General features: G+C 34.5%; 1 protein-coding gene across 1 annotated transcript; it reads right to left on the bottom strand.

The window, feature by feature from the left end:
* Nucleotides 1–16,052: 16,052 nt before the first annotated feature.
* Nucleotides 16,053–16,751, bottom strand: LOC145088772 (pectinesterase inhibitor 4-like). Its single transcript, XM_079027173.1, has one exon. The coding sequence runs from the start codon at nucleotides 16,731–16,733 to the stop codon at nucleotides 16,152–16,154; it is 582 nt and encodes a 193-aa protein (XP_078883299.1). The 5' UTR covers nucleotides 16,734–16,751; the 3' UTR covers nucleotides 16,053–16,151.
* Nucleotides 16,752–22,271: the final 5,520 nt, after the last annotated feature.

The raw sequence follows: 22,271 nt of genomic DNA, 5'->3' as shown, positions 1-22,271 counted from the left end.
CTTGTTCTTCACTGTTGCCTTGTTCAGCTCTCGGTAGTCTATACACATTCTCATGCTTCCATCCTTCTTTTTCACGAATAACATCAGAGCTCCACAGGGTGATGAACTAGGTCGAATAAAACCAATGTCCAAAAACTCATGAAGTTGCGTCATAATCTCCTTCATCTCCGTCGGTGCTAATCGGTACAGTGCTTTTGCTATTGGTGTCGTTCCTGGTAACAAGTCTATTTGGAACTCAACTTGTCTATCATGCGATAATCCGGGAAGATCTTCGGGAAAGACTTCCAAATAATCACACACCACTGGTATACTTTGCATCTCCTTTTTCTCCTTGTTAGCATCGATCACGAATGCCGAATATGATGTGCATCCCTTGGACAAACATTTCGTGGCTTTCATCAGGGAGATGATTCCAGAATTCACTTTGCATTTGTCCCCGTACACCATAAATGACTATTTTCTGGGTGGGTTTACTCATACTATCTTCTTTATGCAAAGTATCTCGACATTATTGGCGCTACGCCAATCCATTCCTAGAATGATGTCGAAGCCGTTCAACTCTATGGGCAACAGATCTTCGTGGAATTCGTTTCTGTTTAAGTCGATGACGATGTTCTTAATACGATCACTAACATGTATGAACTTCCAACTGGCAACTTCCACAAATAGGGCGTTATCAAGTTTTTCTACAGACAATGCTAGTTTCCCACCAAATTTATGTGATACAAAGGAGTAGTTCGCTCCCGACTCAAATAGTATATTAGTAGGTAATCCATTTGGAAGAAAGGTACCTGAAGTGACATCTGTTGCCTCCTTCGCAGCCTCTAGCGTCATCTGGAAGGCTCTCTCCTTCAGCTTTGGTGAAACGTTGGGTCTTGCTGCCTCTTTCTTCTTCAGACAGTCCCTCGAGATGTGCCTTTCCTAGTTGCACCCATAACAGACTTTCTTATTGAACGTGCACTCGTTGGCATAGTACATGGGCTTTCATCATTTAAAACAAGTGACTTCTCCGTCACATTTCCCAGAGTGACTTGGCGCAACACTTCACTTCGGTTCCTCCTCCTCAAAACTTCCTTGAACTGGACTTGCTCTTCTTATTGAGCCTTGCAGACCCTTCAAATTTCCTCTTTTCGCCAACTTCAACCTTGCTGGCGGCTCTTCCCTTGATCATCTCCTCAACAGACTTGGCAGCCCAGATAACTGCCTCTAGAGTAGGTTCCTGACGTATTGGCACCGCATACTCCCACGGAAGTCCCTTTGCATACTTGTCAGTTTTTGTCAGCTCCTCTGGAACAAGGCGCAAAGCAAACCCCATTTTGTCTGTGAAGTTGTTGGTGTATTCATCAATGGACATGCTTCCTTTCTTCAAACTCAGGAAGTGGTTCTCTAGCTCAAGCATGTTTTGGGCTGACCAGTACTTGCACTTAAATTGCACCAAAAACTCTGCCCATGTCAGTTGCAGGGGCTCATTGGGGCTTAAAGTCTTCCCCAGGGTGTTCCACCAGCGACTAACGCCTCCTCTGAACTGACGCAATGCAAATGTGGTTTGTAACTTGCCCTTGCAACCACATGTCATGAAGGCCAACTCCATTTCCGAGATCCAATCCATATTTCCAATTGGATCTTCCTTCCTATTGAAAGTCGAAGGCTTGCAAGTTAGAAAATCTTTGTACTTGCATTCATTCCTCTCGACTCCATCATCTTGTTCATTCCTCCTAATCACTGGCAGATCATCTTGACCAACGGTCCTGCTGTAGTTTCCTTCCTCTGACTGCCCATCATTCAATTCAGGTTGTTCGACAGGCATTGTAGCTTCCTCTCGATTCTGTTGTAAACGCCTGGTACACATAGACAACAAGTATTCAGACAATATGCACACATAGCACGTAATTTATATAAAATACTTCATATCTATGTGTAATATGAAAGTAACTATGCACTCACTTGTTAAAGTAACGACTCGAAATTCACGCAACACTTTGCTTCTTAACAATAAGATTTCCTTCGACGAAACCTAATATTATTACCACTAGATTTTAGTGTAATATCTATTGCGACTAATTATTAGTCCGTTTGGTATACAAAGTATACTGTTTGGAAATCCCACTTTAACCACCTCACTAAGTCACAGCCTAGACATCATTCCCGTAAGTAGATCAATCAGTCTAACGACTTTGAATCAATGATAAATCTTATTTATAGGTTCATAATAACGATATTAAATTTATATATAAGCTATATTTAAAGTACGGCAGGCGTATCTCACTTACAACGAGTTTTTATTAAAAACCGGGCTTCGCTGGAGCAGCGTTTCCAAGTCGAAAAGATCTTCTTCTCGGAGCCGTCGAGCGCTCCTGGGCTTTCTTCTAGCGCTAGGGGAGTTTCCAAGGGCTTAAGGGGGGGGGGGGTTGGGAGGTTTAGAGAGAAGAAAGAATGGGAAAGGTGTGAAGAAATGATGGCGGAAGGGGTTGTATTTATAGGGTGAAATAGGGCTCATCTTGGTGCCACATGTCACCATCTGGTGGCAAGCCCTGGGGAGAAAGCAATGGCGAGGATTGTGCTACGTCGCCCATTTTCGCACAGCACAATTCCGACTTCTAAAATCTGTAACTTTCACATACGAGCTCCGTTTTTGAAGTTCTTTATATCCACGTGTAGGTAAAAACAACATCTACACCTTTCTTTTTGACTCTATCGGATAATTCTCGACCGATTTTAAATTTAACAGTATGAGAAGATTATATTGTTAAATACTTGCGTAAAATTCATAACTTCTACATACACACTCTGTTTCCGTCTGTATTTTTGTCGTTGAGTTCCTATTAATAAGATATTCAATTCTCATTTAGGTTACGTTGGCCAAAAACCGCTCGATCTAAAATTCGAATTTCGGGTTGTGCACTGCTATGCCAATCTTAGAAAAATCATAACTTTTTCATACGAAGTCATATTTGGGCGTTCTTTTTATGCACGCTCTCGGTTTACCGTATACTACGACTTTTGTTTAGATTACTAAGGCTAAAAAGTCATCTATCATAAATTCACTATTTACGTCATACAACGTCTTGCCGCTTTTGTCGCGAAACTTCGACAGGTCATAACTTATTCGTTATAACTCGGATTTCGGTGTTCTTTATATGTCCGGAATCCTTGTCACGACCATTACAACTTTCTTCATCGATATCGGGTTTAACTAACACTTTATTTTTTACGGTTATTTTTATCCTTTATTTATTATCTCATTATAAATAAGTAATGAGCACATAAGTTCACATAATTCATGTATTACTCAAATAATTCATCTTTATTACTTCAAAATAGGTTACAATGGTTAACTTGACTATTACATCACTATACTAATGCTTAGCCCAGAAACACGGACGTTACATTAGCGTTCCTCACTAAACCCATTAAGGACTTAATACATTAAGTCCAACATTTCATCAAGTTAAGTGTGGAAAATTATTAAGTTATTGTTTTAGGTTTAATTAATAGTTTTAACGCAGGCCCCGATCAATTCCAAAATTAGGGTTTTCATGATATTAGGTTTTTCAAAACCCTAATTAGGGTTTTCAACTCCTAAAGTTAAATGATTATCTAATTAAATAAATCTATAATTAATAAATTGGGCACCACCCACTGCCACCTCGGGCAGTAGTGGTCGACGGCTGTCCATGGCGGCAGGAGGTGGCAGCCACCTGCACACGGCGGCGGTTTAAGTAATAATTCCAACAATCCAATACACACACAATTTCTTACAACACACACACTAGCACCAAAAGAATAAGAAAAAGCCCAATACAACCACTACAAACGGTGGCCGACGACGGCATGAGGTGGCAATAGGCGGTAGCCACTATGGTTCGTTGCCATGGTGGTTCTTCTCGTCGGTTCATCTTGCCAACCAACATCCACACGATGCCCTACACTGAATCACGCACACACACACGTAAAACACAAGCAACAAAGCCACCTCTGCAGCGACAGGCGGTGATCGGAGATGACAACCACCATCTAACTGTGGATGGTGGGTTTCCTTTCGATTTTGACCAAGCAAACACACACACACACACACACGACATGCACAAACTAGTAACAACAACACACATAATGAAAACACGACTGTAGCCACCTTCTCAGCGGCATACGATGGCCGGAGGCGACAACAATGAGATAACACATGAAGCGACGGCAATGGATGTGGGCTGAGGCGGAGAAACAGAAGATACGGAGAAGTAGAGACACGACCAAGAACGACAACAGCAGCAACCTTGAAGTCAACCTTGCTCTTCCGATCTCTAAACTGTTGTGACGTCGTCCCGAGGTTCTTGTCGGTCCTCGCTACTGCCAGCAGCAAAGGATCATCGGTGATCTTGGATTACCGGAATAGCAAGAAATAGAGAAGGAGAAGGTTGGCGATCAATATTGCGAACAACGACAACAACATCCACGATCCTCGCTCTCCCGCTCTTCCCGACTAACACGAAATTGGTTCGTAGCTCCTCGTCTTTGCCGGTAACGGAAAATTTGGTGGCTACTGACTACAATCGGTGGAGGCGCGGCGGCTGGATGATAAGGGGTGATAAGGTGACGGCTGTAATAGTGAGTAGGGTTAGGGTTTCAGGCATATAAGGGATGAGGGAAAGGGAGTCGGGTTCAAGTCCCGTGTTCCAAATTAAATTGAGATACATTTTTACAAGTTTAGCCCCTGACTCCACAAATTAGTTTAGATAAGCTCTAATATTTACACTACAACCCCTGCTCTTCAAAATTCCTTTCAACACAAGTCCAAAAAAATTACCAGTCAGCCCTTAGCATCAAAAATCTGATCATAATTAATCCGAAAGTTACACTTTAACCCTCATAGACAAAAAATACCATTTTTAACTTCCTGATTTCCATAGTTTATTACATTTAACTCCTTGTGCTAACATTCTAATAATTTATTGCAGATTAGGGCCAATATTATATATATATATATATATATATATATATATATATATATATATATATATATATATATATATATACATCTCGGGGTTTTAGGGCTTATTATTTATTTATAATTATTTATCATTATTATTATCTTTATTTATTTACTTATTTTATTTTATTTATTTTATTCTTAAACAGAATGTTACAAAACCCCCCTACATAAACTGAAAGCAAATACCCCTTATTCGATTAAAACCCAAAAAACCGTTGCACCAGTTAGAAACCAAAAACCCAAAATCCATTATCATACAAATTTTCCCAAGAAACTTACTGGTTAAAAAAAAACATCTATGACTACTGCACTTGCAATGACAACCCTCTCTTCCAATCGATTCATTAATCTTATCAAACATGGAATCACCACCAGTGCCCTCTGTGCCCGACCATCGAAGGAACCCACATCTTGTACAGTTCCAAAATTGCCTTCCAGGGTTACGATCCGTCCATGAAGTGATCTTCATTGCTTCATTCTCACATCTGCAAGTCACCATCTTTGGTTGCAAAGCGATTGGATCTTGTAAAGGGTGCAACGGTCGACGAATAGTGGAAAGGAGAAGAGAGAAGACGATCGCAGATAAAATGTCTTGCCCAAAAATTTGGAATGCAATCTTTCTTTTAAAGAGTGAAGGTTACAAGCGAAAGGAAAAATTACCCCTACAATATAATATTAAAAAAAGAGTTTACGACTAAATGGTAATGAAGTGAGCTGGAATGACTAAACATTAAAAGTTTTGAAACCACATGGACCATCCGTGAGATTTTTTAAAATTAGGGACGAAACTTGTGATTTTTTAAAACCAGAGGGACCATTTATGAAGTTTTGTCGATATTTTATTTTGATTATTTCTATTTTTACTATATTAATAACAAAAAATACATCAGTACGGTTAGATTGTAAAATCTGAATGATTTAAAATAATTATTTTTTGAGTTATTTATTGTTTAAATAGAGAATATTATATTAATATTAAATATTTGAATAAATATTATTAATTATGCACAGTTAAAGTATATTTTATGGGTTATAAAGTAATTTTTTGTGTGGTATATCGCTTCACAAACAAAATTATAAGAGCATTGAACTAAGAAGTGTCGACATTGTATAAATAATTTTTCTTTTTGTGTTTTATACTGAATTAAAATAAGTTAGACACTAGCAAATAAAAAAAGCCCTTTTTCAATAATTTATATGGCCCACCTAAAAAGGATCCTTAGCCCAATTTTCACCGTAGCTTTAGGCCTTTAGCGGTTCATCCTTTATTATGTACATTAGGATGAGGGTTCGCTTTTTAACTTATTTTGTAAGAGCTTTTTATCTAATTACTTTTCGTTTTCACAATTATCGAGATTAAACATGACAATTCGAGACACACAAATAAACGATTTCGTAAGAGACACGACACGATACGAGTACATTTTGAAAAGTAAGATAAATATTATTTATATATGTGTATTTGTGTCGTATAAATTTTGTGTCTGACACGTAAAAACAACATGAATACACAAATTTTTAGGTCTAATTACGATATTTTATTGATTTACATAGCTTTCAAATATTGATAGAGCCATAAATAAGCTTTATGAATATTTCTTATATTATAATTGATATACATTAATGTTTTTGTTTGTTGACTTTGACATTGATAAATATAATTATTATGAGTCATTGTATCACTAGGAAAATATATCTCAATTGATATGATTCATTTACGTCCATAATGACATGTAGTCGTACAATTTTTCACAACATAGAGGCACAAAAAACTAATATAATAAATTATACTAACTATGATAGTAAAGTCATGAGGAGTGATCATGTTGCTGTTTTGAAGCCTTTTTTTTTTCTACAGTTATATGACCCTCAAAGTGAGCTTCTTTTGCTTCGATCTTGCATGGGTATTGTCAAACTATTCATTGGTTCGAGGACGTGCCAACCTGTTCATATATATGAGATGCATTTGTTATTTGATAAAGGGTTATGTAGGTCGATTGAGGACATTGTGGTTTGTATGGATCATTTCTTTGAGGACATTCAGTGAGGACTTGCTTCATTACCCATTAGGTTTGGTGTTTTAGGGTAGTACTCAGCGGTAGAGGCTTTCTCCTATGCTTTTGTGGTCTCACGTTTTCAATAATAAGGAAGTTAATTTCAACATGACTATTAGGCAAAAAGCAATTTTTGGTGTTTTATGTTGTGGCTTGTCTTCGTGATAAGATTATGGGCTTTGACTTCAGCGGTTTCATTTATAAAGACATCTCCCCTCCTAAAGCCCAACATGCATTGACAACTGCCCTTTTTTAGTTAAATTGTCCAAGAAATGAAAGTTCATTTCAACATGACTATTAGGCAAATTTTTGAGTATCTACGGTCACCACATGCTCAATGTTTTTTTTATGAAAAATTCTATTGATTATCTTGGCCAGCATATGTCACCAGTAGAGCATCGTGCTATCCTCAAATATCACCTAATGATCTCTATATTTCCAGTTGGCAAGACATGCCATGTTGTCACAATGCATTCTTGGACTATTTTAAGGAACATGTAGTTCATTATTGAGAGCTCTCGAGTCTCAAGTACATACACGATCTGTTAGGGATGTTGTTTTTGACATATTTAGGCGTGGTCAGATTAATGCTAAGAAAGAGGCACCGATGAGCTTTTTGACTAGTCCGTTGGAAGAAAGATCAACACTTAGACCAACTGACGTTTTGAAAGATCATGAATGCTCAAGATTCATATTAAAAATGATATTGCTAATTAATATATAATATTAAAGGGTCACACTAACAACTTGATATAATTGATTATTTATTGGAAATGGATTTTAATAAATATTCATAAACTCTTATAAAATTGAAATGATTTATTTCTTGGAAATAACAATTTGCAATGGCAAGTAACTGAAAGTCCCCAAAAACGCTTTAATGTATCAATCGGATTCACTTGATGGTGCGGAATCCCAATCAAGTGAATGAATCAAGATGAAATATAGAATAAGAACACAAAATGTTCATCTTCAATGCACACTATTATTGAATAGTCGGGTACATACGATTCTTGATTACAATTCGTTTTCTCTATGGTTTTCTACAAAACGTGTTCTCTGCATATGGCAGCCCCTAAGAACGTTTAACTCCTCTATCTAGGATAAAATAACACTATTTATACCTAGACCAAATAACAAAGCCCAAGCCCAAAACCCAAACAAGCTAACATTAAGCCTAACCAAAATCACATGTGATTTTGGTCCAAACAACACCAAAACATGGTGTTTTCTATCCTAGACCGAGAACTCTAATAGCTTATGAAAAGCAAAGTATAAAACACAATTTATGACCTAACAATCTCCCTCTTGGTTTATAGATTTCTTTTCACTTAGAATAAACCATAAATTAGTCCTAACAATCTCCCCTTGGTTTGTTGCTTTCTTTTCTTTTCAGTCTTCCTTGATCTTTGGCTTTCAGCTCTAATCTTCGATTTCTTCACAACTTCAAGATGAACATATGAATGTATGCATGAATGACTTTATCTTTAACAATTAGACTTCTTTTAAAGATATGACTTTGAATGCACATTGGGTGTAGAGGCTTCTTGTAAAGTTTCTTTGAAAATCAACACTTTCAGCTTTGAAATACTTCAGAGAAAAAAAACAGAGAGAACGATTCTTCTGGATCACTTCAACAGGTTTATAGATAGCAACAAATTGATTGAGGAGGTTTCAATGCAATTTGTCACATAATCTTCAAATACAACTTCACCTTGCTTGTGGGGTTGAAAGAATGAGTGTTGAAAGAATGATCTTCACTTCTTGTTCCTTCGAATAAACGTTCTTTGACAATCACCGATGCGTCTTGAAAAGTAACAAATGACTAAAAAGTCCCCGTGGATCATAGAGTTATAAAAACCCTGCTCACCACAGTTGTTCAAGGACCCCGCCTTGGCTCAAAAGGAGACTACTCGCAGTATCAGTGTGAACACGGAGGACCGCACTACGATTTATTGAGTATTGGAGAACTACTCATGGCTATTTTGATGTTAGCCCCTGTATATCCTTGATCAAAGATCTCAATACAGTTTTTAAAGTTAACAAGTTAACTTGGCCCTTGACGAGACGTTCAACGATATCTGTTCCCCTATTGGGTGAATCGCCCTGGTGTCGTGACAGTTCTTAGGTAAAGAAATCTGACAAGACCAATTTTCACAATTTGTACAGTTTTAGACTTCCAATTCCTTAAATATGAAAGTTCTTACAAAGAAACCGCCTAACTGACATTTTGTACAGTGTCACACCAGGTATGAGCCATTATCTATCAATTTAATGGGTGAAAATATCTAGAACACTAAAATGTTCACCTTCAATTCAGAAATGAATGGATTCGGATTTTGTGTTTCACTTAGAATCATGGTGACAATGAATTCCAAGATCATAAACACATAACTTTTGGTAACCGTCAGTTGAGTTGTTTTATACTCGAACCTCAAGGGGTACCGGCACGTGGAAATGATTTAATGGAGAAAATTTAGATATAGGTGAAGAATGGTTGGGTGTTTCACAATAGTCATGGTGAAAATGACTTTTAATCATTAATATTTTATGTGAAGACTCCTATTAAGACTGGTATACGTCTCAATATGGAAGAGTCTATCATTCGCATTTGAATCCTCCGTCAATTCCTTTCCTTTTTCAAGTTTCTTCTCATTGCTCAGAATATTTCGATACAATCTCCTTGAGTCTCATCTTCTTCTAAATTAACTTTTCAAGACTAATGAAATTTTGAGATAAAAACAAAATAAAAATAAACTTAGCACACAATAGAAATTACTATGAAATAAAAATAACTATAAAAATATACTCAAAATAAAATATTTTTGGATTTTTTTGATTTTTTTGAAAAAGAAATAAAACAGAAATAAACATATTTTTGTATTTTTAAATTTTATGATAAATAAAAATATTTTTTTTGAATTTTGAATTTTCTGATTTTTATTGGTTTTTTTAATTCTCCCCCTAAATTTGTGCATATAAGAAAATATGAACAAATTTAAGAAAATCAGAAATAAAATACAAAATGTACAAAACAAGAACTTTTGGGATCAAAGTTGTCAGATAATTTAACTTGCCTTTTATCACTAAATCTCATATCACTTTCCAAAAATACTTACGAAAGAAAAATATTTTTTGGAATTTTTAATTTTTGATTTCTCCTCCTTGATTTGTGCATGGGGAAGAAATAGAATAAATGTGCAAATTTAAACAAACAAAAATAAAAATTTGTCTTTGAAACGAATCATTTGAATAAAACTCAATAGTATCGAAAGAATTCAAACCGTAATTCAACAATTGAGGACGCCTTTAGATGACTTGATAACATCAAGCAGATGCAGTAACGTATTCAGCCTTAGCTGTGTTTCAATTCCGGAACAGAAGTAAGCAAACTCAAAATTCAACACGCCGTTAAACATGTTCCCCATTGGTGATATCTTTCTTCCTCCTTTCCCGCAAAGGATACAAACTCTCAATTTAAGTTATGAATGTTGTACAGGTAAGAGATGTCCCCTATCATGTGCCTGGAACAACCACTATCAACAAACCGAAGTCTGATGATATTCCTCCATAGCTGCTCCGACACAGAGTGTAGGATTAGTTAGCTTTTGGAACCTAATCCATTTTGAAACTGGGTTGACCTGTATCATATATGCAAGGTGCTCTCTCCTATGACATATCCTATTTATCAGACATAGAAGATGAAGAAATGTTAGAATCATTAGATGATTTGGGAGTGTGAACCTTTGGTACCCATCTGTAGTTGGGTTTAACCCATTTCATGTTTGATCTAATGGATGCCTTATTACTTGCTTTAGAACTTGAAGTCGATCGCCGACATGACTTCGAACTAACTGATCTTTGTCTAACAGAACCATCTCTTGAATTTGGCTTCTTGTCAGACATTCCCTTCCTATCCTTGGGATTTTGATTCTTGACCTTTTTTGCATTCCAGTCACCATTACGCGATTGTGACTCTCTAGATATATAATGATAAACACAGTACTAGCTAGTTACCTCTTCACCCATGATAAAGACACTGGAAGCAACAACCATTTCCTCATCAAGAGCAGAGTTCAAAGCATCTCTTACTGTCATCTGCAAAAACATGAAGTTAAAGCTATATGTACCAGTTTCTCTAAAACCTTATTTCAACAGTATGCAAAGGTCTACTAGTGTTGACAACATCAAGGAAGATGACATCCATTCCATCTGTAGCCACTTCATTGTTATATGTTGTTGATGGATTCAACTTAGCCAATAAGAATCTTGCTTGTTTTTCACATATTTTTGTGACCAAAATTGAAAAAATCAGCTACATTCAAAAACCAAGAATGTAATTTACTCTATAATTAATGAATATTGTAAAATTTGTTATTTGGAATGCAAGGGTAAAATGGCCATTGAGACTCGTTCAAACGGTTAGTAGCCATTTAATCTCGTTCAAAAAATATTAATTAATTATAGAGTAAATTACATTCATAAACCAAGGAAGGCCATGTTGATCGCACACCACCAATCTGCATCATCATGTGGAGCATGTAACAACCGAGCAAATGCCTACAAAATATAAAAAAATATTAGTTTGATGTTTTTTTTTAAATTATAAAAAGGAAAAGTGAAATGAGTAATTCGGTAAATTAACAACTTTTTACTTGAACAAACTGTGATCTTTGAAGATTGAACATGAATTGAGGGAACAATGAGAAACTAGGGTTTACAGAAAATGAAGAAGGTTCGTCTTTTCTATAGTCCCCAAATTTGGAACATAGACGAATTAGGTTTATATCTATCCACCTTGTTGCATCAAATGATTCCTGAAAAGGGTAATTCGGTAAATAAAATTTATATATTTGATTTGTGTAAAAAGTACTAGAAAGCCAACGACTCAGCAGGCCATGACCAAGTTCAGAGCTATTCCTCTGACCAGAGATTTGACTGCCAAAGCATTCCTCGGCTATCGAGAACAAAAATGCCCCATGTTTATGCTACTCTGCCACTCTTTATCCCTACAACCAGTTGTTTTTTACCATAAAAAATAAAACCTTTTGACTGACTACAAAAAGACAACCCCCCCCACACACACCAAAAAAAAACTATTACATATAATGTAGCATGTCTAATAGAGCAAAATCCACAAAAGATAACTTCAAAATTACCGTTTTCATGAATGTCTTGAAGTGGGTTTTTTGGGTTTAGTTTGTTGATTTTATCTTTGGCTGTTATGGAAGCTATCTTTTGCCTTAGAGACTTGTCAGCCTGCAACAACATTCCATTTTTATTGTAAAGCGTAAGAATTTAAAACATTCATCTTGGAGAAAATTACAAAAATGGTCCCTGAACTTTTTTATTCTCACTTGTTTATCTTTTGGTCCAATATTGAAACTTTTTTTTCCTTCCAATTCTGGTCCTTATTTCAAGGTTTCATATCGATTTTGAACCTTGCAATAAGGACCAAAAACGAATATAAGCAGTTTCATCTGGACTATTATTAAACACCTGCCAACATTTCAGAAAATTAAAAAAAAATATAACAAAAAGGGCAATTCGGTAAATTAACAACTTTTTACCTGAACAAACTGTGAAGTAAAAATATAAATATATAATAAGTGAAGTAAAGTAAAGGAAGTTGAGTTATAGAATTTACTCCACTGATATCATCGCATTTTCCTGCCTCTGATCTCTAAAGGGCACTTATCTTGATTTAGTGACTTGATGGGAATCACTTTTGGATACTTGGTCTCCAGTAAAAGAAACATGGATGTTCTAATTTCATCACCTAAACAACTTTTAGCTGCATTTTTTTCATTGGTTCGAAGCTCTCAAGCTTTTTTCCTTGAAAGTGAAGTGTCTGGTGCAACATAAATACTTGTTAAGAGCATGGGTTTCCATTACCCCTGGATTGGAAACAACTGGTCTGTCATACAAAAAAGAGCCACCGGCTCCTTGCTCATAATTTGATATCTCTCGAGATTGCTGAGCATATGTCAACACCTACCCAGTTTTTTTATATTAAAATTAAAATAAAACACAACATGCATTCTTCTTTTCTTTTCTATATGCCTAATCTCTAAACTAAAATAAAGAAGTTATACTGAGACGAACAAGGGGATTCCTATGTTCTAGATATCTAAGAACAATTTCTGCAACCTCTCTGTATCTTGACATCATGAATTCACCTGTATTTCTTTTTCATGAAAAAAGTTTATTCAAGAAAGTAGCAACTAGGGTTTATTAGCTTAACTGCCCTTTCCTTAACAACTAATGTTGTATCCCTCAATGCCACCCAAATACAAACCCAATGATGGCTACTGCCCATAGGACTACCACATGAACATTGAAAACTGTAGAAGCATTAAGTAATGATTACAAAATACAAACCCGCAAGCAATGCTTTATGAGAAGAGCATGAGCATCTAAACCCTAAAAGAACCAGAAAAGGTAGAACAAAAATCGAGCAAGAGCATAGGGGTACCTGAAGAGAAGAACGGAATCTTGTTCGAGCAAATAATGTTGGAGGGTTTCCGGATTGCAATTACGAGGTAGTTTTTAACAGAAAACAGTCATGCTTTCCAATTCCATATAGGAGTGCAGTGCTTCGGCCTTTGAGCGAAACATTCATGTTTGGGCCCATGTTTTCAGAAATTCTAGTATCCGCTTTAGGGCTTCTATAATCTTTCATCAATACGGAAAGATACTTAGAACAAATGAGAATCAGAAACGAATGAGAATGAAGATTTGAATTCCTATTGAGACTTGAGAGTATAATACTAAATTAGGGCTTTTCTGACAATTTCAACATCGAGTGGGAGATATGGCGGTTCCAGTAGGTAGAAGTAAGTAAGCCTTTATCGATGTCCTCCCTTTCTCTCGAACGCCTTTTGTATCCGATGATGCTGATTATCCAGACTGGCCTTGGAAAACGACATCAACAGAGGTGAAGGGAACGCACAAAGAAACCCTTGTGAGAGAGAAAGAAAGATTTGATTTGAAGCAACCAGCAAATGAAATTGAAAGGCAGAGGCGCTACACTCCTTTTTTTTGTTCATGTCACCACACATCAACATAGAGAAATCGAGAACCCCTGCGGGTTTGATCTGTTCAAAAGACGGGATCAGATATTTGGTGATATTGTGATTTTGTTGTGGGAGAAAAGAGGAATGGTGATGATATTAGGGTTTTTTTGGGTATTAGAGTGAGAGAGATATACAGAAAAAGAGATAGAAAAGAAAAATGGAAATAAGGTAGAGGATAATGATGGCGGCCTTTCAAACTTTTTGGATTTTCATTCCCCCCCCCCCCCCCCCCCCCCCCAGCAGCAAAAGAAAAGAATGCGCCTTTCATTAAAAAAATATAAAGCGACATTTCTAGACGACACCCATTTTTAAATAAGTGAACTCCGTGTTTTTAATTTTTTTTTGTTGGACGTTAATTTTAGGGAACACACAAAAGCGTGTCCTCTATCCTTCAAATTTTAGAAGAGATGACATTATTTTTAGGGCACAGACTTTTGCGTATCGTAAATCACCGCGTGTCATTGTTTGCGCGTCATTAAAGGGCTGTTTTCTAATAGTGTCGTCGCCGCTGATACTCTAATTTATTGTAGTGTTTTTAAAGATGTGTAATTGTGTAAATAATGATTAATGGATTTATGAATAATATGGTTTATAAATGTTATATATTACATGAACATAACAACTAGATAATTAAGATTATTATTATGTTCAATCTGTAGTATATATTTTATACCATTAAGTTTAGCTTAGGTGATATATCTTCAGTTTTTTTTTTCTTAAATTAAGTAGTTAGAGATTTTAGTAGGCAATAATCGGATAAAAATGATTTTTCCTTGGGTGAGTAACCCGCAAGGAATTAGCTCACATGGAAACCTCCTTGATCTCTAAAACAAGTAATGAAAAATCAACCCCTCAGGCTATAGCATTCCAACTTCCAAGTACGCACCACAACCTCACACTTCAAAAACAAATGCTTCGAGTCTTAAGAAAAATCTGACCAAATCGGACATAAGGTAGAAGGAACTTTAATCCTTTTACTAACAAGTTCATTAATAGTTAATTGAGAGGTGATTCCAACGTAGTCTCCTCACAAAGATGTTAACTTTCTTTTTATTAAATATAGATGCTAACATGTGTGAAATAAACAATACTTATTAGAAAATTTTAAGCGGTTAAAATGACATTTAAAAAAGCTTATGTTGTCAAGGGTAGAAAGCTTTTAAAATTTTTATGCAAATAATAATATATTTGTAACAATCTATCATTAAAGATGTTCTAACAACCTTAAATCAACTTACCAGTATAATGTACAACAATGTTGGTAAACTATAATATACAAAGTATAACATATCCAAATAATAAAACAAAAATATAAAAAATAATATAAAAAATATAACGTATCCAAATTTCTTATCTTTTATTAACATGGTTACAAAGTTTTCCATTCAACTTCTCATTATTTATATTAATATCATACGGGTTATTATATCAAATGTTTATTCCAATACTAAAATTTAGATTTTGTGAGTTGTGATTCCATGTGGAAAGCGTATGAATACGAAGGCAAGAATTTGAAAAAAAAAGAAGGGAATGATAGGGTGCATGTGGATAGCCTACGAAACAGAGTAACGTGGATGGACGTGATCTGTTAGATTCTGGAAAGAAGGAAGTCAAACAGGTCTGGATACACAATTATCTCACGTGACTCCCTCGTATATTGCTGCTTGACAAATGCCGCATCTAATGGAATGAATGCATCAGAGACCTATTACCACTACTCACCTCCTAAATCCTATCCTAGCCTCTAAAACCACAACCAACTCATGTAAATTAGCAACCAATAAAACGTCAAATTATATTACGAGATCCAATAAAACGTCAAATTCATGAACGCAAATCTACTTTTAACTAATCAATTAATTCACATAAATAATAAAGAGTAATCAGAACACAAAGCAATGAAGTTACGTAGATCGTAGAGATTATATTACGTAATTTACAAACATCAAATCTAGCTATCAAAAACTAGATATTAATCTTATTGATGCAAAAACAAGAAGCAAAACTCAGTAGGATGTTTTTGAATTAAAGATTTCAAACCGTAAGGTGGTTGATAAGATACAAAGCATTGCTGCTAACCCTTGTAAGACTTACAATGCTGTTTTTTATCTTCTTCTTAATGGCCGGACTGACCTTCCTGTCGGAAAACCCATCAAGGCATGAATTCTCATCGGTGATGGCGGCGCTGGCCCACGTCTGAGCATTAGAGATCACAAAACGCTTATCGGCAGATTTAGGAAGACCAGAGATCGCCTTGAGGGTGTCTTTGATTTCACTCATGCTGTCTTTAATGTCACCAATGCAATCTTTAAGGACTGCGGCCTCCCATTTGGTGATCTGTTTGTTTTTGGATAACTGGGAGACGGTGGAAAGGGTGGCGTTGGCGGATTTGAGGGTAGTGGAGAGGGCGACGTTAACCAGTTTAAATGGGTTAGTCTTGACGGCGGAGGCATAGGGGAGGAGGGTTTTCATGCAGACGGCGGGGTAAGTGGCGGAGCTGCATGAGGTTTTGACGAATGTAGAATATGTGTTTTTTGGAGCAACAGTGGCAGATGAAATTGGAGCTAATAAAAGTGTTGTGATCAGAACTAATAGCATGAGGCATTTGGATTCCATGATTAGGGTTTGGGTGATGGGAAGGAACCAAGAAATTGCTCAACAATTTATAGACAATTTTTATTTTATTTTATAAAATTAACAATTTTTAAATTAAATTATCAGGTCATTCAATTATATTTATATACATGTAATAGAAGTAAAAAAAAGTAATGTCTTTATCGGCCCAACACGCCATTTGACATTCCGTTGTTAGATAAACTTTATTTGGCATTAAAATAAAATTAAAAGGATATTTATATCTAAACATTACAAAATTGTTTAGAAAGTGAAGATATAAAAGGCTTAAAGCTTGTAATTGTAAATAACATTGAAGGGCTGATGTGTTATTGTAGTGAAATCGGAGGGACTAAAATTTAAATAATGCAAATGTATCACATAAGTGTAAAGAATGACATATGATTGTTACTTTGTTAGCGTTCACATTATGACATGTCGGTCGCATGATATATCTTTAAACTTGTATTTTATTTATTTGAAGAATTATCTTTGAAAATTTAATTGACATATACTCTTTTAATTAGCATTTTTCATCTTACCAGTTAGAGCATTTGATTTCTGTTATTTTACTTTTAGTTTTTTAGTTGTAATTATGTTTATAAATTTAATCATTTTTTTAAAGGATAATCAACATTCATTAAACTAAAAGTTCAATTGTCATCATACAGTGACTGAGATGACAAACGGACAACAAACTGTGTCGCTAAGCCTTTTTGAATGCTAAAACTAATTTTTTTAAAGACTACATCCGAAGATCTAGGAGATATAACATTACCATGCATGATTCGTTGTACTCTTTTAATAAGCTCTACCGCATCCGGTACGAGGAAACCAAACGTATCAAATGCAAATGATATGAACACGTGTTGATTTTCCATGCACGATTTTTCATGTTTGATGACTTTGCTTGTGACTGCTTTTAAAGTTCATGATTATTAACAAAAGTTTAGGACGCGTAAGTACATATCCTCGGTAGAATGTAAAAAAGAAAAATAGATGCATGGTTGTCAAGTTTTTTCCATTTCAGATGAAATCATATTCATATAATTTACAAAAGTACAATTTATTGCTTGCAATTTTAAAGATTGGATATAAAAATGTATCAAGAAAATACTAGTGAGCTCTTTAAAGATATGTAATTGTGTAAATAATGAATAATGGATTTATGAATAATGGATTTATGAATAATATGGTTTATAAATGTTATATATTACATGAACATAACAACTAGATAATTAAAATTATTATTATGTTCAATCTGTAGTATATATTTTATACCATTAAGTTTAGTTTAGGTGATATATCTTTAGTTTTTTTTTCTTAAATTAAGTAGTTAGAGATTTTAGTAGGCAATAATCGGATAAAAATGATTTTTCCTGGGGTGAGTAACCCGCAAGGAATTAGCTCACATGGAAACCTCCTTGATCTCAGGGTCGGTCCAGATGGTGGGCAACCCGGACGAGCGTCCAGGGCCCACGTCTCCAAGGGGCCCAAAATTTATGGGATATGTAGTATATTATTAAAAAAAATTTATTACCTAAATGATTTTTAGAGTGTAAAGTTGGTTTAAACTCAAATTAGCTCAGAAGATAAACAATTTGGCTTGCTTGTTATTGCTAATTGAACATGTCTATACCGAAGAATAAATGATATTTTTTTAATCTTTATTTTATTTGTCTTCGAGGGACCTTTTTTTTCTTTTCGTCCCGGGCCTTACATACGTTTGGACCTTCCCTGCTTGATCTCTAAAACAAGTAATGAAAAATCAACCCCACAGGCTATAGCATTCCAACTTCCAAGTACGCACAACAACCTCACACTTCAAAACAAATGCTTCGAGTCTTAAGAAAAATCTGACCAAATCGGACATAAAGTAGAAGGAACTTTAATCCTTTTACTAACAAGTTCATTAGTAGTTAATTGGGAGGTGATTCGAACGTAGTCTCCTCACAAAGATGTTAACTTTCTTTTTATTAAATATATATGCTAACATGTGTGAAATAAACAAGACTTATTAGAAAATTTTAAGCGGTTAAAATGACATTTAAAAAAGCTTATGTTGTCAAGGGTAGAAAGCTTTTAAAATTTTTATGCAAATAATAATATATTTGTAACAATCTATCATTAAAGATGTTCTAACAACCTTAAATCAACTTACCAGTATAATGTACAACAATGTTGGTAAACTATAATATACAAAGTATAACATATCCAAATAATAAAACAAAAATATAAAAAATAATATAAAAAGAATAACGTATCCAAATTTCTTATCTTTTATTAACATCGTTACAAAGTTTTCCATTCAACTTCTCATTATTTATATTAATATCATACGGGTTATTATATCAAATGTTTATTCCAATAATAAAATTTAGATTTTGTGAGTTGTGATTCCATGTGGAAAACGTATGAATACGAAGGCAAGAATTTGAAAAAAAAGAAGGGAATGATAGGGTGCATGTGGGTAGCCTACGAAACAGAGTAACGTGGATGGACGTGATCTGTTAGATTCTGGAAAGAAGGAAGGAAGTCAAACAGGTCTGGATACACAATTGTCTCACGTGACTCCCTCGTATATTGCTGCTTGACAAATGCCGCATCTAATGGAACGAATGCATCAGAGACCTATTACCACTACTCACCTCCTAAATCCTATCCTAGCCTCTAAAACCACAACCAACTCATGTAAATTAGCAACCGATTTTTTAGACAACTACTTCAAAGTAGATTTGTATAAATTTGTTTATAAAAGTGTAAGAATTGAATTTATGGATTCTATCTCTATCCTCATAAGGTAATGCCGAAACAATTATTTTGACAATAATCATAACAACCGCAACCCAATTTTTACTGAATGAAGCTGAAAGTTTGCGTCCAAAACTAAAAAAATTGTTGAGGCTCAGCCCCGATGATCGTTGATAGGGGAGACCGTGTATGACCCATTGTTCGAAGGGAACTACAATTATTTTGGGCTATGAATATTAATATATAATCATTGTCCATTTTTAAGAAAAAAAATGTAAGATAAAATATAGGAAACAAGAATGGTCCAAATTCAAAAGTCCGAAGTTGATACATTAGCGAAAACACAAAAAAGCAATATCATTAATATGATTATCTTTATTCATAAAGAAGGCATGTAGATGCAACAAAAATAGGGAAAATAAATTGAGGAATTGTAACTAACGACATATGAAGCAATCAAGCAACGACATATGAAGCAATCAAGCAACGATAGAACGGATGATTTGATTATGCCTTCTTAATTCCTAAGTCTTATAGGTTAGAATCTTATCGCATATAGAATTTGATTAACCATTTTTGTCACTATAGCATCCATAAAAAAACTGTTTCAAAGTTAAAGTTATTAAAAAATTACTTACGGGTATGGATGTTATAATAAATATTGAATGATATTATTATTTTATGTATAACAAAGATTTGCTAGAGAAGATTGATCTTAATACAATTTTCTTTAGAACAAAAAAAAATTGCTTCCATGGATTCAAACTACCGACCAATCGGATAGAAAACACATTACAAATCCATTGAATCAATGTTTTTTTTTTAATCTTGATACTATTATTATTGATTTTGTATCTTAAAAGCTACAAGGAGTATTTTTTTTTTCCATCAAGTTAGTAGGCTTTTATGAATTGTATGGTTCTAATTATGTCTATAAGTGACCCCTTTATTTTCTCTCGTACCAGGCTCAAAATATGTTTAGATCGGTCAGACGGTCATGGATCTACTTTAAACATAGATTGTGAAGTTGCATACAATCTTCTATTCTGCAACTACTTTGTCGAGAATGTCATATTTAGTAACAACATGTTCAGGCAACAGTTTTGAATGAGCGTATAAGTATGGATACAGATAGTTAATGATTGGTCAATTTGGAGAGATGTATAATGAGCATTTGGTGTCTTCGAACAATGTTGTCAGATAATGCAAAATTCAACATGAGAATCGATGGTCAAAAAAATAAAAATCAATATATGTATGTGTGCATCATATTACGCATGGGGAGCATTGAGAGAGGGGGGGAGTGGGTAGCTGCACAAAGCTTAATTTTTTTATTATATATTTTTATTTAAAAATAAAAACTTATAATAACGATAAAAGCTCATTTTTTATGGCTCGTCTTGGGCCTTTAAGGATATATAATTCTCCAGGACTGATCCTGATATTACGAAAATAAGATCATGTGATTTGTACCTATGATGAAACCGACATTCAACCGTCTTTTGACTAAGAAGAAATTGACGTCCAACAAAAAAAACATATGTCTAGAATTATGCAACTGGAAAGCATATCACAACCTTCGTTTGGATTTGATAAAACATATTTACATAAGTCAACTATCTGATGGCGACGAAGACTAGATATTTAAAATTTTTAATAAGATATTCAAAATTGCTTTCTTTGTTTTATATTATGTTTATATTATTTCAGTTGTAATTCATTTAATTTTTTATTTTATTATTATGTAACGTTTAAAGTTGTAAGTTACATTAATGAAATAATTAATTAACATTAATAATTTATAAATATTTATTTGTATTTAATAAGTAAATGTTTTAAAATTAATAATTAGTATTTGGATTAAAATTTTAAATTTTTTTGGATGGTGGAATAATGATATAACATATTTTGAATGTTGTGAAAGTTGAATCATAGTAGTAGTATGGATATAACATACTTTGAAAGTTGTGAAAGATGGAACATAGTAGTATCGATATAACATACTTTGAAATTGTGAAAGATGGAACATAGTAGTGATTTACACAAAAACATGAAAATGAAATATAAGTATAAGATATGGTCTAATAGTAAATTTTTAATACATTTTGACATTGGGTCCCTCTTCAACAGTTTGTGGTTATATATAAAACAAACGCACACAATTACTTTTATTTAATCTATTACCATTTTATTGACAAAGTTGATGTGAAAAAATGTCACCTAAACGTATCTCTTATGCGCATATGATAATCAGAAATTACCTCTTTCCCACAAAATGTGGTGCATCCACACACTCCCAACTTTTCTATATATATGAGAAACTTATAGCCTAATTGATATCATTGGAGTGTATCCTCGTATCTACTTTAAGATATGGCTCATAGATCTTCTTTACAGGTGATGCTGATTTCTCATCCGATTCATATGTCATGGACTTGAGTCTGAAATCCATGTAGAAGCATATATCATCATTTACAGAAATATATCATAGTATCATGGTAGCACAATAACAACAATGACAACATACGCCAAAAACACTATTAAAATGTGATATGAGGTACATCTCGACGATTATACCTCTCAAGAGTAGAGTAACGGTGTGACATATATAACCTCTGACATGTGTGAAAACAAGAATTTGTTGATTAGGAAAACAAGGGGAGGGTGAATGAAGGCGAGTAATATGAAATATACATGAGTAAACCATAGTATATGTATATAAATATGAGAATCGGGTATGCCACCAGCTCCTGTGATAAGGACAATAATATGGTTGATTTCTCATATTGA

This window comes from Lactuca serriola, chromosome 2 (assembly GCF_051521515.1).
Source record: "Lactuca serriola cultivar US96UC23 chromosome 2, Lser_US96UC23_V15, whole genome shotgun sequence".
In the NCBI taxonomy this organism is placed as follows: domain Eukaryota; kingdom Viridiplantae; phylum Streptophyta; class Magnoliopsida; order Asterales; family Asteraceae; genus Lactuca; species Lactuca serriola.
Note: the sequence above shows the minus strand (reverse complement) of the source record. Positions and strands in the feature narration are given on the sequence as shown.

Bases quoted from the DNA above. Each gene is read 5' to 3' on its own strand.
- LOC145088772 (XM_079027173.1), bottom strand. From the start codon at position 16,733: ATGGAATCCAAATGCCTCATGCTATTAGTTCTGATCACAACACTTTTA.